This window comes from Vulpes lagopus, chromosome 11 (assembly GCF_018345385.1).
Source record: "Vulpes lagopus strain Blue_001 chromosome 11, ASM1834538v1, whole genome shotgun sequence".
Classification (NCBI taxonomy): domain Eukaryota; kingdom Metazoa; phylum Chordata; class Mammalia; order Carnivora; family Canidae; genus Vulpes; species Vulpes lagopus.
The window spans coordinates 30,753,144-30,779,969 of NC_054834.1; the positions used below are offsets into that span (position 1 = coordinate 30,753,144).

Genomic DNA, 26,826 nt, shown 5'->3' on the forward strand with positions numbered 1-26,826 from the left:
CAATTTCCTGAGTTGGGTATCTGTGATCTACTTCTGAAGATTGATGGGGGGGTCAGGTGCGATATGGGAATGAGGTAATATGCAAGTTCTTGGTAGAGCCTGAAGCGCTTTTGCAGAAAAGAAGTTCAAAGGAGTCAAAGGCTCTCTCACACGCTCTGTCGTTTTAGAAAATGGATGGTTTTCCAGAAACAAGTCTTAATCACCAAGATCTTTAAAAATGACCTGATGAACCCCTCCGAGTGCCATCCTCCCTTTTCACAAAGCAAGGAGAGTCACTTGCCCACAGTCACAGAGTTGAAGAGTGACCAACCAAGTATCTCAACCTCAGTGGGAAACCAGCGCTTTTCCCCTGGAGCCACCTCTGGATTGTGAAATCCCCATGACGGCCAGAGCCGCCTCCTGTGCTCCAGCTGTCCCAGCCTCGCAGTCTGGTGGACATTTCCTCCCCTTCATGACCGAAGTGGGTTAGAGCCCTTCTCTTCCCTCTTCCTGCCGTGTCTGGCTGCCCAGATGTCTTGCAGACGGTGCCTGCAGGCATTGCGCATCAAGGTGGCTCCACTGTTTTCCAGGCTCTTCTGTACGCTCAGGTCAGGCAATTGATGCGGCGTGCAGGCCTCTTCTTACTGCTCTAGGCTTGGAAGCCCGTCTCCATCTCTACCAGTTGATGCTGACAGCTTGGAGAAAGAGCCTTTCTGAAGCCAAGCCCTTAGTATCACTGTGTCTTTTGATGCCCCCAACTCCCTTACTCCGATGTGCAAGGAAGGTTCTGGTGTTCATCACACTGGTGTGAGAGGTGTGCAGAGGAGGCGAGGAGGTCTCTGACCTCCCAAAGAGGGACACAGGCCAGTACAAGCAACATTTGTGCACTTGTACATTCCAAAGACCACTGTCCCTCTGTATTTGGCTGGTCCTTTTCAGCAAAGCAAATTGCAAAGTAGGGACCTCTCTCTCCATCCTGTTGCCTTAGGATGTCAGCTTTCACAAGAGGGGCACGCTTTTCTCCCACAGCTCCTGGGGGCCCTTCTCTCCACCCTCCCTGGTCCTCTCAGCCTTCCTTTTCCCTGAAAACCTTGAGGATTTGCAATACTCCCTCACCAACATCTTCAACCCAAGGGACTGCCAGGGGATTTGAGTGTTTATTGCTTTTTTTTTTTTCCTCCGGGATTGGAACAGCTCCGACCAGCGACTATTTGAAAAACATAGAAGTATATATATAGTTTTTTGCTTATTATCGAAAGGAGAATAGAGTTTTCTTGCAACTAAATGAGAACTTGATATCTTTCTTGCCCCAGGGGTGTGTGTGTGTGTGTTTGGGGGGAAGGGGTATCCAGCCTCCCCTTCCCCACCATCGCTGTCTCCTGGTAGCCAAAGCTGATGTTCAGAACCACACCAAGGGCGGCAGGTTGCCTTTCATCAAAGGCAGACGTTCAGTAATTAGTTTCTACCTGCTTCTGTCTGTACCCTTTGCCCAGAGGGCTCCCCCATGGGTCAGTCTGTCTGCTGTCTGCAAACGGTGTTTGTCTGGAACGCAGAAGTCCCTGCACTTGACGATCACGACAGTCTTTCTGTCTTTTCTCTTAAACAGCTTCTTTAAAGCCCCTGGAGACCCTTAAAAAAAAAAAAAAGAATGCAAATGGAAATTGTGCTGGAAGCTAAAATGAACATTGTTGTGAGTCATGGGATCCTGGCCACACGGGGACAAACTATTTTTTATTTTGGGTAATATTTCTTCCTTGGCATTTATTACACCTCTGTTAAACACAGCTCATGTGACACAGTGTTACTCACAGGCAATCAGAGAAAAAGCTGCAAGTTGAGCCATCAGAAGGGCAGGGCAACTTATTGTTAATAGCGGCCATTAAAGCTGAAAGGAAAGATTACCCATCTGCCCCCGCCAGACCTGTCTGCCTGGGATGAGCCCGGGCCCCCTGGCTGGAAGGGGGGGCTGGGGGCACCCAGGGAAGGGGAAAGGAATGTAGAAAGTCCATCGAGATCGGTGGAGGGGAAGGGAGGGCTGGACTCAAGTGTGGGCCCTACCCCAAGCATAGAAGAAAGCCCACCCATCCCAACACACAGGCCCACCTCTCCTCCTTTCTCCCGAAAGCACCTGATAGCTCTTCCCCAAAGGTCTACTGCGAGATCCAGTTCAGCTCCAGATCAGAACTCGACAGAAAGATTTGTAGAGGAGCAGCAACGCCTTCTAACGTGGTGCTTCCCACCACAGGATATAATTTATAACAGATTTTACTACAGCAGAATTCTTTGCCGTGAGACCTTGGGGTTCAGCGATGCAATTTTTTTTTATTTTAAAAAGTCGATATTTAAAAGCGCATATGGTTTAAAATCCTTTCAGACATTTGAAATCCTAGCCAAAGATGCCACACCATTTACCCACTCTGACAGGCCACTCTACAAGGGTGCTTGTTTGATGGGGCCGTATAAGGTGTCAGCTAGGAAAATAAATTTAAGAGGGCTTTGCGGAGAGTGTGTTTGTAAAACTTACAACAGGGGCGCGCCTGGGTGTTGTCGTTGGTTGAGTGTCCAACGCTTGGTTTCAGATCAGGTTGTGATCTCGGGATCGTGGGATCGAGCCCCACAGTGGGCTCCGCTCTCAACACTGGAGTCTGCTTGGGAACCTCTCCCTCTCCTTCTGCCCCCTCTCTCTCTCCCTGTCTAAAATAAATAAATAAATCTTTAAAAAAAAAAAAAAGAAAAGAAAAGAAAAAGAAAACAAGAAAAGCTTAAACCAGGATTGGAGGGGAAGGGCACGGTCTGGTTTTGCACATGGCGCTAACTCCCTGGGGGTGCGAAGTGACTGTTGGTATCAGGATCATGTACAAATTTGGAGAACTGTAGCAGAGACTGGACTTGGCTTGGAGTATGGCCCCTCCCCTCCCCCTGCACACCCTGCATGCTTTTGGCGGGGTGGATGGTGGAGATACTAGAATGAGGTTGGAAAGGCTAGCTAGGTGGCCCCAGGGATGACCCCTGGGGCTGGCTGGAAGTGTGAGTACCCAGATGGTACTTAGCAACCCCGAGTGCGTGCCTGGCTCTAGATAAGTGGTTGGGCCTGTCAGAGGGGTAGGTGCCTGCTGAGTCAGACCTGGAGAGGTGCTTCATGCTCAGAGTGCTTGATTTTCCAGAGAGGACCACACCCAATTCTGGGCTCCAGCCCTAAACTGTTCCTTGGCTCTCAAAACCAAGGTCAGGTCACATCAGCCTAACTCATCACCAAGAGGATTCTTGGTAGAGCTCGACTCCTTCTGGCATTTGGTCGCTTCGTCCCACTAAGAGTGGGGATTCTCAGCCTCTCCGTGTTCGTGGCACAAGGTTGAAGACTAGAACTATTTTGGCTGCACTTTGGTGTGAATTTTAAGCCCTCTCTCAAAGGATCTTTGGCACCAGGTCTTTCATTGACTAGAACTCTTTCCTTCCCTTGATCCAGCTCTTAAATACAGTCACCACGAAGTTCTTGGTCTTACCCTGTCTCTTACCTTCTCTCTTGGCAGTTGGATTGCACCCTGATAGACCGAACGGGGCAACCCACTCAGCTCAGCATTCTGCTGACAGACACCTCCTGACACACTGTGTATCTCATGTGTATCAGCACCTCTGCTGTAGTCTGTTCAGTTGTAATTAAAGAGGAGTTTTATGAACTTATCAATTGTTGAAGAGTCTGACAGTGTTGGTCTCAACCTGTCCTGGCAGAGACCATGGAGATAAAGGCCTGTGCTGTTGGGTTCCACTTGGTGATCAAGTGTAGAGAGTGCATTTGGGAGGTACATGGCTTAAGAACTAGGATGGGGCTGGTAGGGCAGGTGGTCCAGACACATCATTTCTGAACCATTGGATTATCCCTAGAGGGGATTCATAATATCACCTTGAGATACCTGCTGAGTGTTCTGAAAAGAATTGGGTGTTGGAAGGCATTGAAAAGCAGGTCTGGGAAAGAATTAGCTGAGGTGAGAGAGTCAACTGAAGAGAAGCAAGCTTGGCAGGGCCCCAGGGAGCCACGGGCAGTGAGCAGCAAATTTGCAGTGTCAGCGTAGCGGATCTGCCTCAAGAACTAGGTCCAGGACTCCGGAAAGTCAGCAAGTCCTTTTTCCCCCCGTCGTCCCCATGTTAGAAGAGACAATTCCCTGAAGCGCTGTGTCCATTTTGGACTCTTTGTTTTGCTTTTTGGTTATAAAAATGTCTTTTTTTAAGATCTATTTATTTACTTGAGAGAGAGCAGAGTGAGAGAGAGCACGGAGGGAAAAGGAGAAGCAGACTCCCCAAGGAGCAGGGAGCCTGATGCAGGGCTCCATCCCAGGACCCTGAGATCATGACCTGAGCCGAAGGCAGATGCTTAACAGACTGAGCCACCCAGGTGTCCCCATTTTGGATTCTTTGATCTTTAAGAAATGTGAGTAGCAGAGAGAGATAGGTGGCAAAAGATGAGGAATTTCCATTTCACAGGCCCTGTGATTGTTCATTCTTTAGAAGAGAAGGCTCATGGTTTTTTGCCTGGCTTTGTGTAGAGGGCTTCTATGCAGAAGATGTCGGAAAAGTCGGTTGTGAAGAAATAGCAGAACAAGGGAAAACACCCCTAATATACTTTCCTCTTCAAGCAAGCTCCTTTGGGAAGCTTCAAAAATCCCAGAAGGCTGGGTACCTCCTCCCACAGGACTGATGAAGTGAAGGCCTCTTCGTAGCATAAAATGCTGGCTCTCCAGTACGATGAGAGGTCTCTGTTTGGGAGCTAGAGAAGGCAACCCCAATGTGGCTTGGGTTGGTTTGGCACCTTCAAGGTGAGGCTGAAACTCTCACATTTATTTGCTTGGATTTCCAAGCGGTCGCTGTGGTAAGAGGCCGTGGGCGCTGTGCCACAGACACTGCAGAATTTGCTCCTGTGGCCAACCGAGGGAGGACTTGGCCCCGGGTTGTTAGGGTTTAGGGGATGATACGTTTTTAACCGACCTGACAAATCTGCTCCACTGCAGCCGCTTGGAGACTTCCCGAAGACTGGAAGCAGTCGAAGGGGGCCGTGGGCATCAGTCGTGATCTAATGTTTCTTCCCTGAGACTGGCTTTCCCCCATCTCTCCGTTGAGATCTCCCAGTGTAATTACCACCCCAAGCATTTCCTGTTTGTCCCCTGTAGGTACACCACATTGCGCCAATAACCCGCGGCCCAGCAGGAGTATACAGTATCCTTTGCCAGTGTCGATCAGGGCTTGATTACACTTCACGGCTGTAATTCAAGCCTGCTAATCCTCCTCTGCGTTAGGAAGAGAGGGCTGTTCTATTAGATAAGCTGATTACTGTCTGGTGTGTGCTTCATGCCTCCAAGAGTTGTTTATATGTGGAATTATTGCTGGTTAGAGTCTGTGCTTTCCTGCACCGAGTGAGCTTGCTTCGGGGTCAGGGGTATCAGGCTTCACCCCAGGTCTGGGAGGGGTGAGAAAGGGAGCCTTGATTACAGCTGCTTTTCTCTCGACCTCTGCCACTGACCCAGCGTTGACTTTTCTCCTCTGTGAACGGAAGGAACCCAGATAAGATTTTAAGAGTCTGAGACTTTTGCCCCTAGGCCTCTCTGTCAAAGATCACAGACTGAAAGGTCACTGCCCCAGACTCTACACGGCCCTGGGCACTTTGTAGGACCATCTCGGTGGGGTGTTGTGGTGGGGTGTTGTCCGGAGGGCCCAGGGAGGGAGCGATAGGGTGGGGCGAAGTTGAGTGTGTGGTCAAGTCAACAGCCACAGACCCAGGAGTGCCCGACCACAAGGCGAGATGCCTGCAGAGACCATTTGAATGCTTTCTCGCATCCAGAGATGGGCTCTTCAAAGCCACAAAAGCCTTGAAACCACCTTTGTGTCTCCCTCCCGGCCCATCACCGGTCTGCCCTTCAGCTTGTGGCTTGGGTGCAGTCCCCAAGGCCCTGGCTCTACGTGGAGGAGGAAGTGCATTTGTTATGACTGCCCACCAAGCAAAGCTGGCCTGATGGATGCTGGCTGTGCTCTCCTGGGGAACGGGCGGGGGTCCCGTCCCCTGTGCAGAGCCCAGGTGGTGCTCCATTATGGCTCTTAGGGGTTTAAGTTCTACAAGAGGTTGCTGATTTACTGGCGTGAGGATGGCATGAGCGCTGAGTGATCCCGGGTAGGCGTGAGCGCCTGGCCCCTGGCCTGGTCAGCCTCTGCGCCGGCAGATGTTGGCACCTGCTGACCTATTTGAATACGTGGTGGCCTCCACTGGAGGAAGGGAGGTGCGGTGTATGTCAGCCGCTTAACTGTGCACGTATCCCAAGCAGCGTAAACTTCCTCCACAGCAGTCTGTGTGGACGGTCTGTTTGTCTGCCCTTCTCCACGGGACCATCCGTCCCCTCCAAGGCAGGCATTTTGTCTTTTATTTCTGTGCCCCCAGTACACCTGTCCTGCCCGGCATGTGAGAAACACTCAACAAATGATGATTTTGGATTAATGAATTGAAGGGCGCCCGGGTGGCACGGTCGGTTGGACATCAGACTCTTGGTTTCAGCTCAGACTGGGATCTCAGGGTCATGAGATCGAGCCCCGCCTGGGGCTCCACACCCAGCACAGTGTCCACTTAGGGCCCCCTCTCCCTCTCCCTCTGTCCCTCCCTGCTCCACCCCTACCCTGTGCTCTCACAAACTTTCTCTCAAATAAATAAGTCCTTTTTAAAAAATTTAATAATGAATAAATTAATATATTTCAGTCAAAAGGGGCCTACCCGAGAATGAGTACAAGTACCCATCGCTTTGCACGGTTCACTGCACGTGCGTTCCCTCTTGTGTACCTTTCCTTTTTTTTTTTTTTTTCTTTCTTTCTTTAAGCAGACTTTCAAACCCCGGGGGCACTGGTGTTCCTTTCCTTAGATGTAAAGGGCGCGGTGAGCCGAAGGCAGGACAGGACACTGCAGAGCCAAGTCGCGTGTTAGGAAGGACACTGTGACGTGAGATTTAGACAGAAGGGCCACTGCATTGTGTCCTCACTGCTGGGCATCTGGTCTGTGTAATGCTTCTTGATCCACAGATGTCTCCAGACTTACTTGATCTCCCTCTTTTCTTCTCCCTTTGCCTCCTTCACCTTGCCCTCCGAGTCCTCTTCCCTCCACCACCACCGCCCCCCCCACCCCCCCACACACACACTCCCCTTCTTCCTTTACCTTTTCTAGGGAAATCTTTGTCTCCTGAAGATCAGCCTATTCTCCAGAATGGATGAGTTGTGCCCCCAGGGAGATTTCTTTTTTCTTCTGAACTTGAATTAATTTGTGCTTCTAGGAAAAACCCAAAGAATTGTTCGGAGGGCATGGCACACTAAAGCAGAGCTCTGAAAAGTAACTGCAAAGTTTTAAGCCAGATTTAAGCAATGAAGATTTTCTTGGATGTGTGCTGATGAATTGTCTCTTCTTTAAGGGTTTAAAATATGTGTGAGTTTAGCCTACCATCACTGTAGGTATGGCTTTAGCTTCACAGCTACCACTGCAAAAAGACTGGATATTTACCCTAGATCCCGTGGCTGTACATTTGTGGTTTTTTCTGTGTGTGTGTGAGAGAGAGATAGAGTATGTGTGCCATCTTCAGAACATGGAGGTACAAGCCTTTTTTTTTTTCTTCTACACATGAGTTGAGGAAAATGCTTGACTCTCAAAAGAGTAACTGTCCAGGAAAACCACATTTGGAAATTCTCCTTAGCATCTTCCAAATAATCTCAGGTGTTTTGAGAGGCAGTAAGTGAATAGTAAGGTTGCATCCCAGAGACTTAGACCATGGAGCCAAACCTGAGGGCCAAACCTAAGTAGGGAATTCGTTTGGTTCCTACTTATGTCTCAAAGGACATAAGTAGGGACCAAACGATCATGTTTTGACTGCACTAGGAGCAACAAGGCAGAGAGAAATTAGGGGAACCTCTGCTTTTTATTCTGTTTATAATTCTTCACACCCTTGTCACTGAGAGGCTGGATGACTCTCTGATCTCCTATGTGTTGCTGGCATCTTGAGCTTTAAGACCAGCAGTGTTGTTTGAAGATTTGCCTGAAGTAGAAATATCTAGGTGTTTTTTTTTTTTTTTTCTGGAGTTGGTTTCCTGGGATCCTCTCTCCAAGGGGAAACAGAAATATGTAAACATGCTTTGTGTTGGTTTATGAAATCTAAAAATTAGCTAGTTTTTGTCCTAATCTTGTTCCATCATCAGCTGTTGAAAATCCTGTTTGAAGATGAGGAGGGTGGGCTCAGATGGCTCCAGACCTTCTGACTTTATCTGGGAAAAGGAGATACACATGATACCTAATACATTGAGCAGCTTGACAGGGGTGTATGTGGCACCTCTTTCTCTGGAGGACGTGAGAGCCTCTTTTTTCTCACCTGGCTCAGCCCTTTTGACATTTTGGTAGTCTGTGATGTCTGAAAACTGTAGAGTTTTTCTTGATTGAGGCTAGCTCAGGAGAGGAGAGAGCAGGAATGTTCGTGTTGGCCTTTAACCAGTGAAAATTACCGGCTGCTGATTTCCAGGTGTCCCAGTTCAGCCCTGTGAGTGTTTCAGGGCCTGGGCCCTCGTTGGCTTCTAGCTTTGCTAAGACTGGACGGAGGCGGCCGTGATGTAGGCGAAAGCCCTATGTCAACTGCATAACCTGTTGTGTGGTCACGAGCCCATCTGACTCCCTTGTATTTCTGTTCCCTCATCTGAATAAAGGGTTTAATAGCACCCCATAATGTTCATGTGAAAGTGAAGGCAAATGAGCTCATTTTTGATAAATTGCTGTATAAAATTTAATTCCCACGCAAGAAGAGATCGTTGCTCCCTCCCTCTGTTTCTCCCATGCTGTTTGTCCACACATCCACCCATTGCACTTGGTGGTGTTAGCCAGTGCTTCTCTATCTTCCGTGATTCTGCTGACTTATTTCTGGTTGAGTCTCCCCAGTGGAAATCTAGGATTTAGCAGAGTAGGTACTCGGGGTATATTGTTGAATGAATAGTGGATGAACTGACGAACTGGGGTCCTCGTCAGAATGGCAATGTTGGTGAAATCTTGCTGGCCAGCCACATTTTGTGTGGGCTGAGAGATTTTTATTTTTATTTATTTTACTTTACTAAGATTTTATTTATTTATTCATGAGGGACACACACACAGAGAGAGGCAGAGACACAGGCAGAGGGAGAAGCAGGCTCCCTGCAGGGAACCCCGATGTGGGACTCGATCCCAGACTCCAGGACCACGCCCTGGGCTGAAGGCAGACACTTAACCACTGAGCCACCCAGATGTCCCGAGATTTTTATTTTAATTGAGCTGCGAAGCCGTCACTGAACAGAAGTGGACCTGACCAGTTTGGCAGAGTTGGGCAGACTCTGGAAAGCGGGCAGCCCTGAAAGATTAAAGCAAATTTGGCTTCTAAGATAGCCATATGTCTGTTGCCACCAGAGAGCATGAGCCCTTGCAAAGGCCTCTGGTGAAGTGGGGACAACTGGAATCCCCTCTCCGATCTGTAGGGCCCTTGTGGAATGCTTAGCACCCTGGGCCTCGGTGTCCTCCTTGACTCAGACAGGGCTTGCTAGAGGCTCTCCCTTGGGACCACATGGGACCCAGTGACGGGCCGTCTGTGCGGCCCTGACAAGCGCCTGCAAATAATGTCTGGCTGGTGGAGCAGGTGGGAAGCTCCCACACCGTGTCAACTCCAGAGCAGCTATTTTGTGGGTAACAGAGATGTTGGCTCCCTCCGTGGAGGAGAAAACAAGACACCTCTTCAGAGAAATATAGTAAGAACCACAGTAAATAAGGCCCAGCCTCGGGGAGGCAGATCTTTAAAGGAAAATTAAGATAGCCTGTCATCTGTCTCTGTGTCAACCGTTGATGTATTTAGCTAGCGCCTTGCGGTGCTAAATGCTTTTTGATGATGATGGTCATGATGGCCACTGTACCTCCCCTCAGTGAGAGGCACCCCCCTGTGCCAGAGCCCTTGGTGGGAGCGCGGGGGGGGTTGGGGGCGGACTCATCACAAGCGCTCCGAGAGAAGGGATAGGCCCAGCAGACCCTTCTCTCTTGTCCCTTTCTTCTGGATTTTACCAGGATGTAAAAGCAAGTGAAGACGACAGCAAAATGCTCGTCTGAAACTCAGAGCCTAATCGCTCCCATCTGCTCCAGGGCTGCTTCCCCTCGCTGCCTGCCAGGATGTTTGCCGCAGACGCTAAGTAGCACATTATTTTCGATAAGTTGCAATCATTTACTTGAAATCTACTTCTCCTTTAAAATGTCCCCCTGGAAACTGGAATCGGCGTTTGAGAAGCCCTGCTCAGGATGGAATCTGAAGGCTTGCGCTCAAGTTTAAGAAAAGTTAAGCCCATTGGTCTTCCAGGTGTTTGTATATTCGAGGTTTCAGCTGCTTGGACTCTGCGGGGAGGGGAGAGAGAGGTGCCGCAGGGGGGCAGTCCGGGGATCAGAGCCACCGTGCCCCCATCCCCGAGGACAGACACAGGAACTGATATGGTGAAGGTAGGAAGTGGTGGCTCTCAGTGGACTCTTCCTCGAAGCAGAAGTGTCACGCCTCCCTTAAGACGTCAAGCCAAGGCTCTCCGTGGTCCCCAGGAGATGTTTCTCTTTTAGCTGGTGGCTGGGCTCGTGAAGGCACGTTTTGCAATCTGGAACTCATAATCTTGAGCGCCCTGCCCCCTCCACCCCACCCCAAGATCCCCACCCCCCCTCCAGCATTTCTTCCTCAGCACCCCTTGCCCAGGCCCAGAATCTAGACATCCAGCCTGCCATCTGATCTTCCCTGTCACTCAAGCCTTAGTGCTTTCAGAGGCTACTTGGAAAGTTTCGAGAAGCAGCAAAAGCCTCCTGCTTCTCCTGCAGCCTATTTGCCTGTGGACTCTGCAGCTCCGTGCGTCTGAGGATGGTACGGGTGACTCATTAGCAGCAAGGCATGTGCTTGGGGTGGTTTTCGTAACGAGCAGTGATGGATCATCCGTATGCTCCCCCCGAAGGACCCTGCCTGACCTTGTGTGCATTTGTGAGATGGCTGTCTGGGGTCACAGGTGTTGTCTGTGGTCATGGAAAAAGAAAAGCTAATTGGCATGTGTGTTGAAATGGACCTGGGGCGCCCATAAATAGACCCGGTGTCCTTCGGCTGCGTTTCTGCTACCAACAGAGCGAGGGGAGGTGATGTCTTCTCTAAGTAGGCTGCACGAGGATTTCCTTTCCCGTCTCTGTGTCCCCATTCTGGTCCTCTGGAACCGACAGGTCCAGCAGGCCGGTTAGAAAGCAAACGTTATTCTAGTGTTGTGTAAGGAAATGTCCCATTACGCACTGTTGTACAGGTGGGCAAGTCAAAGAGGCCAAAAGGAATTTGTTAGAATTTTATCTCCCGTGTCGTCGCTCCTCCTATGTTTGCCTCCAGGTTTACAGTTTGATCTGCCTTAGGTTTCCCCTCATTAAGACCGGTCCCTCCCTTCTCTCTCTTCACCGTGGAGGCAACAGCATGCCCTTGGCTGGTTTCCATGTGCAACCGGCCCTCACCCCCAACCCTGTGATCCCCAGTCTAGGCAGCCAGTCACCCAACCCCCTGACTAGGAGGCACCCCCTTCCCCTTCTCCGTTGCCCCGGACTCCCTGGAGAAATCCCACCTCTGCTCATTTGCCAGAGCAGTTCTCGGAGAGCCCCCTCAAATGATCAGCTCTCTTGCTATCTGTGCTAAACCTTCTCCTTTAGCAGGAAGAAATTCTTCCCAGTAGCTACTCAGGCTCTTTGACTTGCTTCTAGTTCTTGAATCTGCCCCTTTGTAATTACATCTAACATGCTAACCAACATGGAATCACTCTGCCTTGCGGAGTTGTTCCTCCTCCTTTTTAATAGGTTGGATTGGCTAGGCTGCCAAAAACAAACAAAAACCTCCAAAACCCCCAAATAAGTAACCTAAACAAAATACAAATTTATTTCTCTTTGTTTTCATAGAGTCTGAAGGTGTTCATCCAGGCTGGCCTCTAGAGTATGATAACTTCTATCTGGTTTTTCTTCCTAGTGTGGCTTCCATTCCCCAGCCAATTCATGGTCCAAAGTGGCTGCTAGAGCTCCAGTCATTGCATTTCATATTCTAGCCAACATAGCAGACAAAGAGAGGGATGAGAAAGTCATTCCTTCTTTTTTGAAGTTTTATAGCCTACCTCTCTATCACTATTCTGTCACTAGAATTTTGTCACCCAAGCCATGACCACATCTAGCTGCAAGGGAAGCTGGAAGGTGTCTCTCCTCTCAGTGGCCATAGATTCCCCTGAAAGCCAACGTTAAATATATTGGAAGAAACTGGAAAATTAACCCATCCCTTCATCATTGTGCCAATGCTCTTTGCCAGGCCCTTCCCCAGGGACCGCCTCTCCCACGTCCCATGTAGAGAATGGTCCGTGCTCCATCATATCTCATGTATTGACAGAGTATTCACATAGTCAGCATACACATGTATGTGAAACAATCTCATTATCAGTGGTAGTTGCAGAGGTAACATAGTCCAAGAGCTTCAGGGAGCCCCTTTCTCTTGTCTTGTTCGAGGCCTTTTACTCTCTCACGCTTCAACCTCCCATCCTCTTTATAGAATGAAAGGAATCCTGTTTCTAATGGAGAGAGGAGCAGAAGGACTGAGTCCAAGAGGCCAAAGAGATGGAGTGAACTAGCATGTTGTACCTCGTTTCTTTCTTTTTACCTTTAAAAGATTATTTATTTATTTATTTATTTATTTATTTATTTATTTATTTATTGAAAGAGAGAGTGAGCACGCAGGTGAGGGCAATGAGCAGGGGAGAGGCAGAGGGAGGCAGAGACAGTCTCAAGCAGACTCTGCCCTGAGAGTAGAGCCTGACCTGGGGCTTGATCTCATGACCCTGAGATCATGACCTCAGCCCAAACCAAGCATTGGATGCTTAAGCAGATGAGCTTCCAAGATACCCCTCTTTTTTTAATTATTTATTTACGAGAGAGAGAGAGAGAACAAGCAGGGAGAGGGGCAGAGAGGTAGAGAGAATCCCAAGCAGACTCTCCACGGAGCATGGAGCCCGATGCAGGGCTCAGTGACTCATGAAGTCATGACTTGAGATGAAATCAAGAGTCGGATCCCCAACCACCTGAGCTACTCGGATGCCCCTGTTGTCCCTCACTTCTTGATTCCAGACCCTGTGTCCACCTGCTGGAACCTGCTCTTTGCCAGTCGTGATGTCATGGTCCGTTTGTCCCTGGGGTGCTCACCTCTGTCGATGGCGATCATCTGGCAGCGGTGTGAGCCGACTCCAGCAGGGCAGTACTGTTAGTACTATTAGTCTTCCTGACTGGTGGAGTTGGGAATAATCGTGGAGCAGGTGGAAACTAAATTATCACTGTCTTGTGTAAAGACTCCTTAAGGTCAGTAGCATGTTACATTCGGAACCTTGCCTTGGAATTATTCCGTGGCTCTCAAAACCTGGGTGAGAACAGAATGTTCTTTGTTTCAAACTAAAGTCTGATAAAATTGTTTGGAAGGCTGGAGAAAAAACAAACAAACAACTAGTTCTGTCATGATTGAGTTTGTAAATACAGGTGAGAAAATCCCACTCATCACCAGGCACCAGAAGAGCATCTGTGGTCCTGAGAGTGAAATGATGTCAAGATGGTAAGACCACACGTAGTAGGAAATGTGGTGACATCTAGGTATTTTAACATTTTGAGTGTGGGGTTTCTTGATGCCCCAGCGGAGAAGGATGATTGTGAAGTCAGAATCCCACCCAAAAAGTCGAAACCGAAACACAACTTGCTCAAACCTTAATTATGAATAGAGTCTCGCGCTCTCTCTGGTTCTCTGTTTTTTTGTTTGTTTGTTTGTTTGTTTTTTAACGGAAATGGGAAGCTGCCATCTTCAGATGACTTCCAGGCTAGCTTGTTGGACACAAGTTGAGGCCGCATTCGAGCTAAGTGGTTCCCAGAAGGGTGTTTCTGCCTCTAGAAGGACCCAGCCTTCCCTAGCAGGCCCTGCCAGGTCGGGGAGACTCCATGCTCCCCGACTCAGGAAGAATGAGGTCAGGGGCTCTGCAGAGAGGGGACACTTCAGGCTTTAGAGGAAGCGCGATTCCTACCCAGCTTGGGAGAAGAATAGCAAGAAAGGAACGTGAAGAGGAAGGGGCACGAGGACACAAAAGAAAGATGTTTGAAATCTACTGTGTTGGCTGAGGATCGGTGGCTCGGCCCATGATGGTGTGAGCACAAGCCTGTCCACACACCCGGGACAGGGAGCTGGAGTGTGCGTCCACGTGCGAATCCGGACGCTCAGTGACTTCTCCTGGTTCCTTCTGTGCTGCTGATTCCTGAGCTACAGAAACCAGACTCTTGACTTCTAAATCTGTCTTGCTTTCTTATTCTTCCCAAAGGGACCTTTTTTTTCTCCAATGGGATTGATTTAGCTTTAACCAGCAGTGGAAAACCTACCAGTCTCCAAGACATCTGCTTTTATAAAAATGACCTTAGTTCATCTTTAATAAGAATTGCAGTGTAGTTGATATTATTACTGACCATTGGGTGATAGGGGTGGTGAGCTTAGGGGACGTCAGGTCACAGGGTGGGGAGTCTTGTACGTCACTTTGTACCAACATTCTTCCTCTGTGCATGCTCTGGCGCTACCTGGACGGGGCCCTGGGCCCATACCACATATCCTGGGGCCCAGGATGATGACGGGAGGGTGTCTGGGTGGCTCAGTGGTCATGATCCCAGGGTCTTAGGATCCCCTCTGACTCTCTCTCCGTCTCTCATGAATAAATACAATCTTGAAAAAATAAAATAAAATAAAATAATTAAAATAAAATAAAATAAATAAATGAAATAAAATAAAATAAAATAAAATATGACGAGAAAGGAAACCTAGTGTGTATTAGCACTGGGATGGAGCAGAAAATGCATTGGAGACTCCAAGTTACAGGACATTCTCATCTTCAGGCAAGAGAATATTGAGAAACTTCTCTCACTTTCTCGGCAGTCACCTCTTTTAGAAACTACCGCTGTAGAGAGAAGCTTGCATCTCCCGGGAATGCACCTCAGGCCACGAACCAGTGGCTTCATGTTTTTCATACAGCTTGGGAGGAAACCATCCCTCGCATGGTGGGACACCACGTGCCGTGTGGGCCTCACACACTCCGCAGTCCTGCGAGCTCACCCCCTTCCTCACACCGCTCAGCAGGCGGCCTGAGGCCCAGCCATCCTGGAGGCCCGGCCTCCTGCTGGCTTCTGCAGCATCTCTCTGGGCAAAGGGGTTCCCCGAGTGGCAGACCGAGCTTGAGCTATTAAGGCCCAAAGCCTCTCGCCCAGGCAGCCGGCACCCTTCCAGAAAGGCAGGAGCCTGCTGCCCGGCACATGAGCCTCCTCTCTCTGCCAGCTGGCCCAGGGAGGCTCAGTGTGCCAAGCAGGGGACGTGTGAATGGGATCTGTGCCCGAGCATCGCCTGAGAAGTAGAAAATGCATGTGACCAGAGCTGCCGAAGCCTCGCCCAGAAAGAGATGATGACAAGCAAAGTGTGATATGTTTCTCTAAAGAAAGCCCGAAAACATAAACCAAAAAACAAACAAACTCGAAAATCATCTCAAGAGCATCGTATAATTTCATTTTCAACCCCACCCCAAAACCTTACATGAAGTCCTGCGCATTTGGTGGCTGTTGGCTAAATATGGACAAAGTGAGCGCATTACTTTTTTTTTTGAGGCCCAGCACCATGCCCGGCACTGTAGGAGATGCTCAGTGTTTGTGGGATGAGCTACTTGAGGAATCCCAAGATGGTGCTGCTGATTGGCTGTCACCCTCGGGTCCCCTGGCTTGGCCCACCTGCCTAATAACCCAGAAGGAAAGGTGAGAGGCCCCCAGGACCTCTTATTTTTGTAGCTAAGCCCATGGAGCTCTTCAAGAGACCCCAGACCTGGGGCCCCGCCTTCCCACCCCTGAGCTTCTGGAAGGCTGAGACACAGACGCCGCAGAGTCCCCGCGTAGTTTCCAGCACCTGGGGATTTCAGGAGCTTGGGCTTCTCACCTGCCAAGCCTGCCCCAAGCCAAGAGCAGCAGCAGGAGCCCCAGCCGGGCCTGGAGGGTCTCAGCTGGCTCCCCCCGTGCTTAACCACAAGCACTGCCTTCTTAGGGTGCTGGTCTGGAAAATCCAGGGCACTGAATTGATAATCGTTTCCATTTGTGTGATAGACAAACTCTTAACAACACACAAAAATAAGCTCTTCCATGAAACAAGTGGATGGTTAAGCTTTTGGGGTGGAGAGGTCAGGATGCACCAGCCCGAGCCCCCAGCCACTCACACGAGATCCTGGTCCCCCCTTTGGGGTAGAAGAATCCAGTTACGTCCTAGTTGGTTCTTAGCTCGAGCTGAGGAGTGTCCGGTTTTGGGTGTGATTGGGCTTGTGGGAAACCAAAGAACGTGGCGCAAAGGGAACGGGTGTGTGGGTTGAGAATTTTTTGGTCGCCAGCCACCTATTCGGGCCACTTCCTGTGTCCACCGCCGGCCTCAGGGCCGTTGGCAGCACGGGTGAGAAGGAACCAGAGGAGGATAACCCATGGGCTTCATGTGGCCAGAGCCCGTGGCTGGGTCCTCTTGGAAATCCCAGCACCCACCTGGTTCCTGGCACCTTACAGGTGCTTGGTCAGTAACGTGAGCGACTGAACATTCCTCGGAGCGCTCGTTGGTGCTCAGCATCCCGCGTGTGGCCCCTTCACTGGGGCTGCTGTCAGGCCTTCCAGGAATTCCTCCCAGGTACTGGTCACCTGCCAGGCTCTCTCCAAAGCACCCAGAGCCTTCATGGGTAATGTTGGGTTTCTGGGGGAACCCCCAAGGCTGGGGGTCTTGGAGGCTCTGGCTTAAACCGTAACATGGATTTGCCTGTTTGGAATCATCAGATTCCAAAGGGCAGTTTTTTGAGGTCGGTATGCAAGCTGGCAGAGTGGCAGCGTGCTCCTACCCCATAGCATGCTGGCCATGGCCCAGCCCTTCACTGGCATGTAGGGGAAGGGCCACACGGGAGCCCACTGTCTCCCTAAGGGCGTGATGAGGCAGTGGGTCCAGGGTCACTCCAACCCCCCACATCTTTCCCTCTTTTTACATATTAAGAAATGCTTGAGTAAGTGCTTAGTGCCAGAGGCTCGGAGAGGCCATCTGGGGGATGCACAGATGCTGGACGGGTCCTCGCTGCCTTTCAGGAGCTCACGGCCTTGCTGGCAAGCTGGCAGGTGTGACCCGAGGTGTTCCGAGATGTCCTGTGGCCGTGGGGTAGACAGCACATGCTCTGGTGGCTCCGAGGTGAGGGAGTTCATTTGGGGCTATTATTAGCTTAGGCTCCACGGAGGAGAGTGCTGAGCTGAGATTTGAAATAGGATAGGACTGTGGTAAGTGGATTTCTCTGGCCGAGAGGGAAGAGGGCGCTCGGTCACATGGCACGGCGGCTCTGACCATCAGGGGGCCGTTGGCAGAGCGAGGGCATTGAAGAGGATCAGATTTGTAGGAATTGAAAGAAATTAAGGAGTCCGTGAATAATAGACCTTCCTTCCTTCCCTGCCTCATCTCTTGTCTCCTTCTCAGCATTTGTGCATCAAAAGACATTGTGTGTGTGTGTGTGTGTGTGTGTGTGTGTGTACGCATACACATGCACACCCTAGGTTGATGTCACGTCCACCTAGTGACCCTTTGTGGAAGAGTCAGAAGCCTAATGCTGGGGATCCCGGGTGGCTCAGAAGATCCCTGGGTGGCTCAGCGGCTTAATGCCGCCTTTGGCCCAGGGCCTGATCCTGGAGACCCAGGATCGAGTCCCGCGTCAGGCTCCCTGCGCGGAGGTTGCTTCTCCCTCTGCCTGTCTCTCTCTCTCTCTCTCTCTCTCTCTCATGAATAAATAAATTAAAAATCTTAAAAAAAAAAAAAAAAGAATCCTAACGCTGCAGTCGAGGAGACAGTGTCTGAGACCCCGATTCACCTCTCGGCTGTGTCCCCTTGGCTTTGATGTGGGGGACGTTACTTTGTTGTGACCGCCTTGGTCATCTTGAATCATCTGCGGTGCAGTTTGGGCCTCACATTTTGTAAAGTGACACAAGTCCGTGCATGCAGGCACTTTATGAACTAGCGGAAGGCGTCCCCGTGATACCTCCACGAGGCAAGCAATCACCTGTATTTCTAAAAATGCAAGCACAGCCTATTTCTGTCCCTCACTTCTCTCCAGCGTTCTCACCAGCCGGAGATGGCATAGCTGTCTCGGGGGGTGGGGTGACTGTCCTCCCGGCCCTGCGTGTCGTGGAGAGTAGCCCACAGACCGTGGATCGCTCCATGTGGGGGTTCAGTCTCAGGCCTTCCAGCCCAGCAGAGAAAGGCCGTGGCCAGTGTGAGGGCGTCCACCCTGCAGAGACCACCTCGTGCTCTTTCTCAAACCACCTGTCTCTATCTCTAGTCTCCATCCCCCCCATCCCCACCGACCACGTCTCTATCTCCGTGCATCCTACTGTCCCCAGCCCATCCTTGGATCCCTGGACGCCCGTCCCAGTCCGAACGACCCTGCCTGTAGATCTGCCCTCCTCCCCCCACCTGCCCCACTGTGGACGTTGGATGGAAGCAGGGGCCAAGCTGGGGCGGGGGACCCTCCCTGCACATCCTGTCCTCGGTGAAGACAGGGTGCCCTCTAGTGGGCCTCTGCCGCGCTGCCCGCGCTCCCGGCCTTCGGGGAAGGACAAAACAACCAGCTCCGGCCCTCCTGCCCAGGATCTTGAACATGTCTTTGGGTTTGGTTTGTTTTTCTCCTTCTCCGAAGAAAAAATAAAGGAAGAAAGGACAGCGGCAGGCCAGTTGGGAGAGCAGCTCCAGCGCGGCTGTGACAGTCTCCACGCCTGTCTTGGGAGTTTTACCGAAGGATGCCCCCCCCTTCCCGGGCCGCCCGAGGCAGCGCCGTAGATGTGACATCAGATGCTTGTCCGAGGGCTTCTGACAGTTTCTACACAAATCACACACCTGCCTTGACTGGCCTTGAGCACGAGGGGTTAGATTTGGGAGGGGTGGCCTCCTTCTTTAACAGTTCCTACCCAAAGGGTTACCTCCCCGGTTGGGTGACACCCCCTGCCCCCTGGCTGGCGAGCCCAGTGCAGATGATGATCACGTTTTCAGGTAGCGGACAGGTGCACATCTGACTCCTGACTGCTAGAGCCCCGTATGCGCGGGCATAAGCGGGGGGCCTTGGCCCTTTAAAAGCTGGTTCAGTGAAGGCTGCTGGACTGGGGAACACGGGGAGGTGGGGGGAAGCAGAGAGCGCAGGGCGCCCGTCAGGGAAGCAGAAACCTGATCATATGTGATGGTTGCTGGATTAGGTAACAGCTCCGCTGGTTGAAATTGGATCTTGGAGGATGAGTGTTAACATCTCTGGTGTCCTGGCGAAAGGTTCATTTGAGTCTTGCATGGTGCCACAGAGATAAAAAGGAGCTTTTAAATAATCATTTTGTCTCCTACACACCAGAGTGCTGGCTTCGAGCAATAAATAGGTGGCATCAGTTCTGCTTAGACATATCACCCGTTTCATTTATTTATTTAATGTTGGAGGGATTTTTTTTTTTTTTAACCGACCAGCCGAGTGTTTTCCGTATCCGTGAATCCCAACACCCATTTTTGTATAATGGTTCACACGGATTCTTCTCCTGGGCAGAAATAAAGTGCAGGCAGTTTATTGGCCCGTCCATGCATCCACTCAGTGCACAGACACAGCCCCAGAGCATCAGAACCGGAATCTTCTATGCGAAGTACAAGATGAAGATGTTCTCTTGTTTATGTTGTTGCTATATAGAAGCACATAAGAGATGTGTATACACACACACACGTGCATTCTATATACACACTACATATACACATTATGCATCCATATACACACGTTATATATTCATTATATATACACACATTATATATGTATACACACACACTATATATACACGCACTATATATACACATGAGGGATATATATATAGCAGGGGATTCCAACACATACTCTGAATTTTTTAATTCCCATAATGATTTCAGTATAATTTATTTCTATTCTTATTTTTTTTTTAATTTCAGTATAATTTAAAGAGTGTAATTTGGAGAGGACTGCTCCTCCCTCACCCCCACCCCCCATCTTTACATTCTTTCATTTTCACTGGATCCCTGGTTTGGGACCTATTTATGTGTCCTGAACCCTAAGTATAAATGCAGGCGACACCTATGTTAAGGTGCATCGTATTCTATACCGATGTCTTATTGGCCACATTTGGAAACCAGTTTTATTAAATCTTATTAAATCCAAATTTCTTTTTAAAGAGTGTTTGTTTACAGGATTCATAAAATGGTATAAAAGCAAAGCGAAGTGCTAACACTTGCCCTGTTTTTGTTTTTTGTTTGTTTGTTTTTTTTCTTTTCCTCTTAACTAAATGTATCCTTTATACCTGAGCAGGGACAAAAAAAAAGAGTCCGTATAGGTGAGCGCTTTGCACTGTGTGACTGCCGTGAAGTTTCCCTGGTGGTGAGGGGCTCGCAGCATAACCGTTCAGCATCCTTTGCTGGTCTTAGCCATTTTCTTTCTTATTTCATTTAAAAGCAGTTAGATTTCAAGCCCAACAAAATGTTAATTAGGTAGATGTGTGGATAGTCTGTGTATCCCACTGATTGTTTCAAAGAAAAGGTGGAGCAGAGGTGTCCATGCAACTGTGTGGGTCTGGAAGGGGAAAATACTCTCAGAAATAAGTACGGGTGCTAGTAACACGCCCATGGCTACCTTCCTAGTTCCTGGAGGGACTGGGTGGGCCCAGCACTCTGGTCTGTGGATGCCTATCTGCTTCTGCTTCTCTCCTAACGAACTGAACTTTGCTGGAGGAATAAGCTGATGGGGTGAGCGAGGCAGTCGTAGGCACACGTGCTGTCCGAGGGTCCTTGTCATCATCTCGGGTGGACAGGTTGTAGACTGGATCTAGTGGGGCAAGTCCTGACCATTAGGGTGATGTTGCTCCATTTCTCTTTGCTACCTTCATTGAGACCAGAAGTTATTATAAGGTCTTTCATGTGCATGAGGGATTGGTTCTGGAACAGCCAGGAGGACCCAGTTGGAGGCATTACCACTGGCTGGGCATCTGGGGAGGAGGTGGTTTCCTGTCAGCCTTAGTGGGGCTGCTGTCTAGAGTCTGTGGCCTCTTCTGGAGTTCCGCAACACCAGATGCAGTAGAGTGGATTAATCAAGAGTAGAATTTTGCAGTTTATTTAATGACCAACAAATTGTAAAAGTGAAACAATTACATTTGTTTATTAAGAATAGCTCGGAGATGAATCTTTCAAATGACCCAAAATATTTTTGTTGATAAAGCAAATTAAAATTCGCTGAATCAAATTCAGGAGAGAAGCACCTGTAGACACCACACACGAATGCCTTCACCCATAGGGGGTGAGGAAAGGGGAGCTTCTGGGCTGCTCGGGTGGGTCCCCTTTCTTATCTGCCCCTTTAGGGACTGGAAAGATCTCTAACTCAGGAAATGGGTACAGCACTGGATTATTTTCTTGAGGAAACCTGTTAGTGGTGATGTGTTCTTCATAGGACTTTGAAGGTTTGGGTGAATGAATTCAAGGCACAGAATAACATGACTGGATGTTATTCAAAAACCAAAGGGGCAGTTTCTCAGTTCGTCTCCTGGGCCTACAAAAGGAGGATTTCCCTGGAAAGAAGCCCAAAAAACAACCCTCAATAATGCCATCACTGATATGGCAATTTTATTTTAGTGCAGCAGGAAATTAAGGACTCAGGTGTGGAAGGAGAAGAGCCTAAGTCCAGAGGTGTTTGGGGTTTGCGTACAGGTGCGGACTTCCTTCTTTCCTCCCCAGCTAGCCGTCTTCCCTACATCTTTCCTCCCCCCGCCCTCCCTTACTTCACTGCTTTTCTACCCCAAGCCTTCATCCTCTGCTCCTAACCACCACTGCTGGGCCACCTGGCTCAGCATGCCACTTGACTGTCTCGGGTTTCATGGAAGCCATGCTGCAGGGTCCCACTGAGTGTAGGAATTGGGATTTCCTTCTGAACCACACTCACGGTTGGTCCTTGTCTTGCCTGATGGAAGCCAGGAGCATGTGGTTATGCTGGCGTTACATGTAATGGGACACCCTGAACATCTATACATCTTTCATATTGACCTCATATCCACCTTCCCACTCATGACCCCGTGCGACTGTCTTGCTAGGGCTCAGGAGACAACTGGGCCCACCTCCTGGGGCTCCCCAGATGCACCCCACCTGGAATCAGCTCTTGATTCTCTGATTGTTCCCTTGCACGTGTGTCCATCAGGCCACATGGTGCCTGCCATCCCCATCCCGAAAACAGACGGACATGGCTCATTCTCCTCTGCCTTGAATCTCTTCCCTACTTTCCTTCCTTACCCCAAACTTTATTCATTTTTTTTTAATTGGAAATTCTTTTCATGTTCTCTCTTGACAAAGACTTGGATGCTGACAGATAAACTAGGTTTAGATGAGTGATTTATTTTATGGCAAGTTGTATGATGGTAGTAAAAAGAGACTGCCTAGCTCTTCTGCTGATTTACTAAAACACTTGATCTCTTTCGGTCCCGACCCCCCCCCCCCCAAATGGCCAGGGTGTTTTAATAAAAAGCAGCCATTTCATTCATTGGAATCTCCTCTATCCTACTTGGCTTCTCTGAAGAATACCCAAAACAGCTTGTTAAGTGGGCCTCACCCTGGTTTCCAACAGGACTGTCTATACCTGGAATGAAGAGATCTCAGCGTCCAGAGAGAAACATCCTTACTTACTGGCCAATTTGTTTTCCTGCTGTTTTATTTTGTTATTTTATTTTATTTTTTATTGAAGAATAATTGGCATGTGATGTTATCTTCTTGCTGTTTGAAACTTCCATACTCTCCCTGCTGGCCTAGAGGAAAGGTCTTAAGATTTCAGTCCAAAATGACTAGATTTACGTGGCTTAGGTTATTTTTGGAAATGAAAATTCAGGCCAATCAAATATAACAAAGGCAATATGAGGGTAAAACCACAAACTCACAGAACTCTAAAATTAGAAAAGAAGGAAATGTCTTTCCTTGAATTAAAAATTTGGCAGTTTGGGATGAAAGTGAAAATTATATCCTGCTATAATTAATTTTTTGTACTTTTGAAATTTCTTACGTAACGTATACATAACAAGGTTATCATCTTAACCATTTTTCAGTGTCCAGGGTTCAGTTCAGCAACATTAAGCGCGCTCACTTTGGTGCAGCCGTCACCACCATCCCTCTCTCCTACGTGAAACTCTGTCCCTAGGAAACACTGACTCCCAGCCCCCGCACCCTTCTACTTTCTGCCTCCCTGATTTGGACTGTTCTGTGTAGCTCTCATAAGTGGAGCATCAGTAGTTTCTGGAACAAAGCAAGCCTCTCCTTGGGTTCTCTCCCCTTCGTCATCCCCGTTGCCCGACCCTTCGCCCATCCTACGCGTGCCATGTTGCAAGTACTTGGGTGACTTGCTGCGCCAGTGGCATGCCATTGCTTTCTGTTTTCTTCATTTGCTTGCATATGGGTTACCATTAACCCTCCCCTCTGCTGTGTCCCCCTGCAGTCTTGAGTATCCGGGGAGCCCAGGAGGAGGAACCAACAGACCCCCAGCTGATGCGACTGGACAACATGCTGCTGGCCGAGGGGGTGGCGGGCCCTGAGAAGGGCGGAGGCTCGGCAGCAGCAGCTGCGGCAGCAGCGGCTTCAGGAGGGGCGGGCTCTGACAACTCGGTGGAGCATTCAGACTACAGAGCCAAGCTGTCCCAAATCAGACAGATCTACCACACGGAGCTGGAGAAGTACGAGCAGGTAACCGCGGCCATGGGGGCGTCGGGCACCCTGGCCCTTTAGAAAGGAGGGTGAAGAGCCATGGGCCCCGGGGGCTTGCAGAGCCCCAAGGGCCAAGCCTCTGCATTTCTGCACCAAGTCCCTGGCCAGACGGGAGGCCAAGAGTCCTCAGTCTCCAATATTAAAAACCTAGGCGCTCTGACCACAAAGGCACCTAAAAAACCTAAGTTGTAAGTGATGACTTCAAGAAACACTAATAGTCAATGTAACAAACGTTCGAGCTGAGCTCCAGGAGGACATTTGCCCACGGTCCGCAGCCTGGGTCTCATGGGATGAGAGAGGTCATTAGCAGAGTCACCACCTGACCTGTGGGGCAGTTGGTGGGCTCCTCTGGCCCTCTTCTCCTTATTTGGGGATGATTCCTCACCTTCCAATTGCTCATGGAATCCTACAGGAAAGGATGCTAAAACCTGGCCTTCAAGTCCTTTGCTATACCCAGACTCAGCTCAAGTGAGAGTCAAACATGTTCATTTTTTATATAATACAGGATGTGGTGCTCACCTCCCTCCAAAAAGAAGAGTAGAGGGTCTCAGGGGATTAGTCATCAAAGTTGGATTCCAGTCCTGACGCTCCACTGATGGGACCCAATGGACCACACAGTCTAACCAAAAGCTGGCAGTGTAGGGCAAAGAGCTGTAGATTTAGAGTCAAGGATATCACAAGACCATGAAAACCATATAAAGAGAACATGGGAAAGGCTTTAAATTACAAAGCAGTATGTAAATGTAACGTATTCTAATTATAATAGAGTTCCTCTCTCCAAGAAACGCTCCCTGCGCCACACACACAAACACGCGCACGCACGCATGCATGCACATATGTGCGCACACACGCATATGGGACTCTATGTATCAGTTCTGCTTCCTGGGGTCCGTATGAGCAATACTACTTTAACAGGAGTCCCTTATATGCACCTTTCCTCCATCAGCAGGTGACAGGTACGTTTGTTGTCACCTTTTTGGATGCGGCATTATCCTGAAGTTCGACACTTAACTTACTTTCATGGAATTCTTAGCTTCCTGGTTTCCTTTTCTTTTTTAAGAGTCACAGAATCACGAGGGAGAAAAAGCAAAAGGCAGAAGACCCTTTCTAGTCCACTTCTGACCGACTAGGTCGACAGCAAATGCAAACTTAATAGAAAATTTAAATTTTAAAATAGAAATGAGCATTTTAAAATTTAAAGTGAGGAAAGTTTCATTATTGCACTCCTATCTGCCGTCGAAATGGATTTCTACCAAGTCCCTTTTTTATGAGGGGTTGGGGGGAAGAATTGCTGCGAAGCTTGCAGTCAAGCGTGGTGAAACTCAACCATCGGATAGGCGTAGGGAGGATTTGAGGGGAAGAGCATAGCAGCAATCTTGCAAGAAGAACCTGTGAGTCATCGCCCTTCACCTTCTTAGTAAAGAGCAAATATTCTTGCCGCAGTGTTGGCTCGTGTAGATATTTCCCAAGATCTCAGGAGATGCTGAGCCCACAGAGCTCGCCCATCCCTGAAGTTTCCAGGTCCATCCTGTCACACTTCACAGTCTGCCTTAACCTTTGGAGGTTAAGAGACAGAGGGGGACAAATCCTAGCTGGCCTCTTGAGTTCCACCCATTCAGTGCTATTCCTACTTTACCTTCAAAACTAAGCCTGGTTTCTGGCAAAACAACTTCTCTAGACCTGCCATCCAGGGTAACTCCCACCAAACATCAGGACAAGAAGAGCTCAGGGAGTGAATCTTCTCTCCCCACCAAACTAAGCCCATAACTGGGATGGATTTTAGGCTGGTAAGTGTTAAAAACTGGCTTTATTCTTAGCTCAAGTTGCCCACAACATAGAAGAACTGACTGCTTACTTTTGTTGACACAATTGCACTTGTTCCTCAAGGTAATTTTGTGGTTGGGTACCCAGGACAGGTACTGTTGGCCTCTCTTGTTTTGACAGGTGAGGAAGTAGAGATCAGAGGGCTTATATGGTCACATATCCAGTGAGGGACAGAGGTGGCCCTGGAATCCAGTTTCTGACCCTTAGTCCAAGGGCTCTTATTGGAACACCACCTGACTGCACTCCATATGGAGTGTGGGCTTGTGCAGGCAGTGAAGAAGCTGGCCTGTCCTTTGTTACTTCCAGGGACTAGGTTAATTACTGGTAGGTAAGAGAAGCTAGGAATAATAATATTCTCCTTCAAAAACTTCTCAAAGATATCTACCTGTTTTAAATAATAAAGAGGTTGGAAATCAGAAACTTAAGGAAAAACTCTCATCAGTACAGAAAAATTACATAATTATAAGGGTGGTCATCTATACTTCTTATCCTTAAAAATACCAAAAAAATAATTTCATTAGTTATGTGGACATTTTGTGGGTAAGAACCGAATCCTACTTAACATACTTTGGGCGCCCAATTATTTATTAGTGCTAATTATATTGTTAATTATAATAAATAGTAGATGGTAGGGAAATTATATGCCATTAAGCTCCTAGCTAGTATGTCTGGGAGATGCATCGTCTTCATTTTTTTGTGATCATTCCTCATGGGAGCTTTTTTAAAATCCGAAAACCTCAAGGATGCCTGGGTGGCTCAGTCGCTTAAGCATCCAACCCTTCATTTGGCTCAGGTCCTGAGATCGAGCTCCACACCCGGCTCTGTGCTCAGCAGGGAGTCTGCTTGAAAATCTCTCTCTGCCCCTGCTCATTCTCCCTCTTTCTCTCTCTTTAAATTAAATTAAATTAAATTAAATTAAATTAAATTAAATTAAAAATATTTTAAAAATAAGAATAAAAAAATAAAATGAAATCAGGAAACCTCAGTAAAGTAAAAATATTGCTCTCTACTTTAGTCATACCTTGGATGAAGTTGCCAAATTGGCTATTAATAGTTGACTCTGGTATTTTTATTTTGTTTTTAGTATGGTGGTGATAAATAACCAGACGATCAATTAGCTTTCTGCTAATTAGGTATCATGGCC

At 48.8% G+C, this 26,826-nt stretch overlaps 1 protein-coding gene across 3 annotated transcripts in view; it reads left to right on the forward strand.

Moving 5' to 3' along the window:
• PBX1 (PBX homeobox 1) overlaps positions 1 to 26,826 on the forward strand; it is a 291,605-nt gene that overhangs the window by 209,605 nt on the left and 55,174 nt on the right. For 2 of the 3 annotated variants that reach the window (XM_041774090.1, XM_041774092.1), the window contains exon 4: positions 23,593 to 23,837. In XM_041774090.1, coding sequence (XP_041630024.1) covers positions 23,593 to 23,837 — 245 coding nt within the window. Of the gene's footprint in view, positions 1 to 17,149; positions 17,286 to 23,592; positions 23,838 to 26,826 lie in introns of those variants that run through there. The other variant, XM_041774091.1, reaches the window with a different exon arrangement.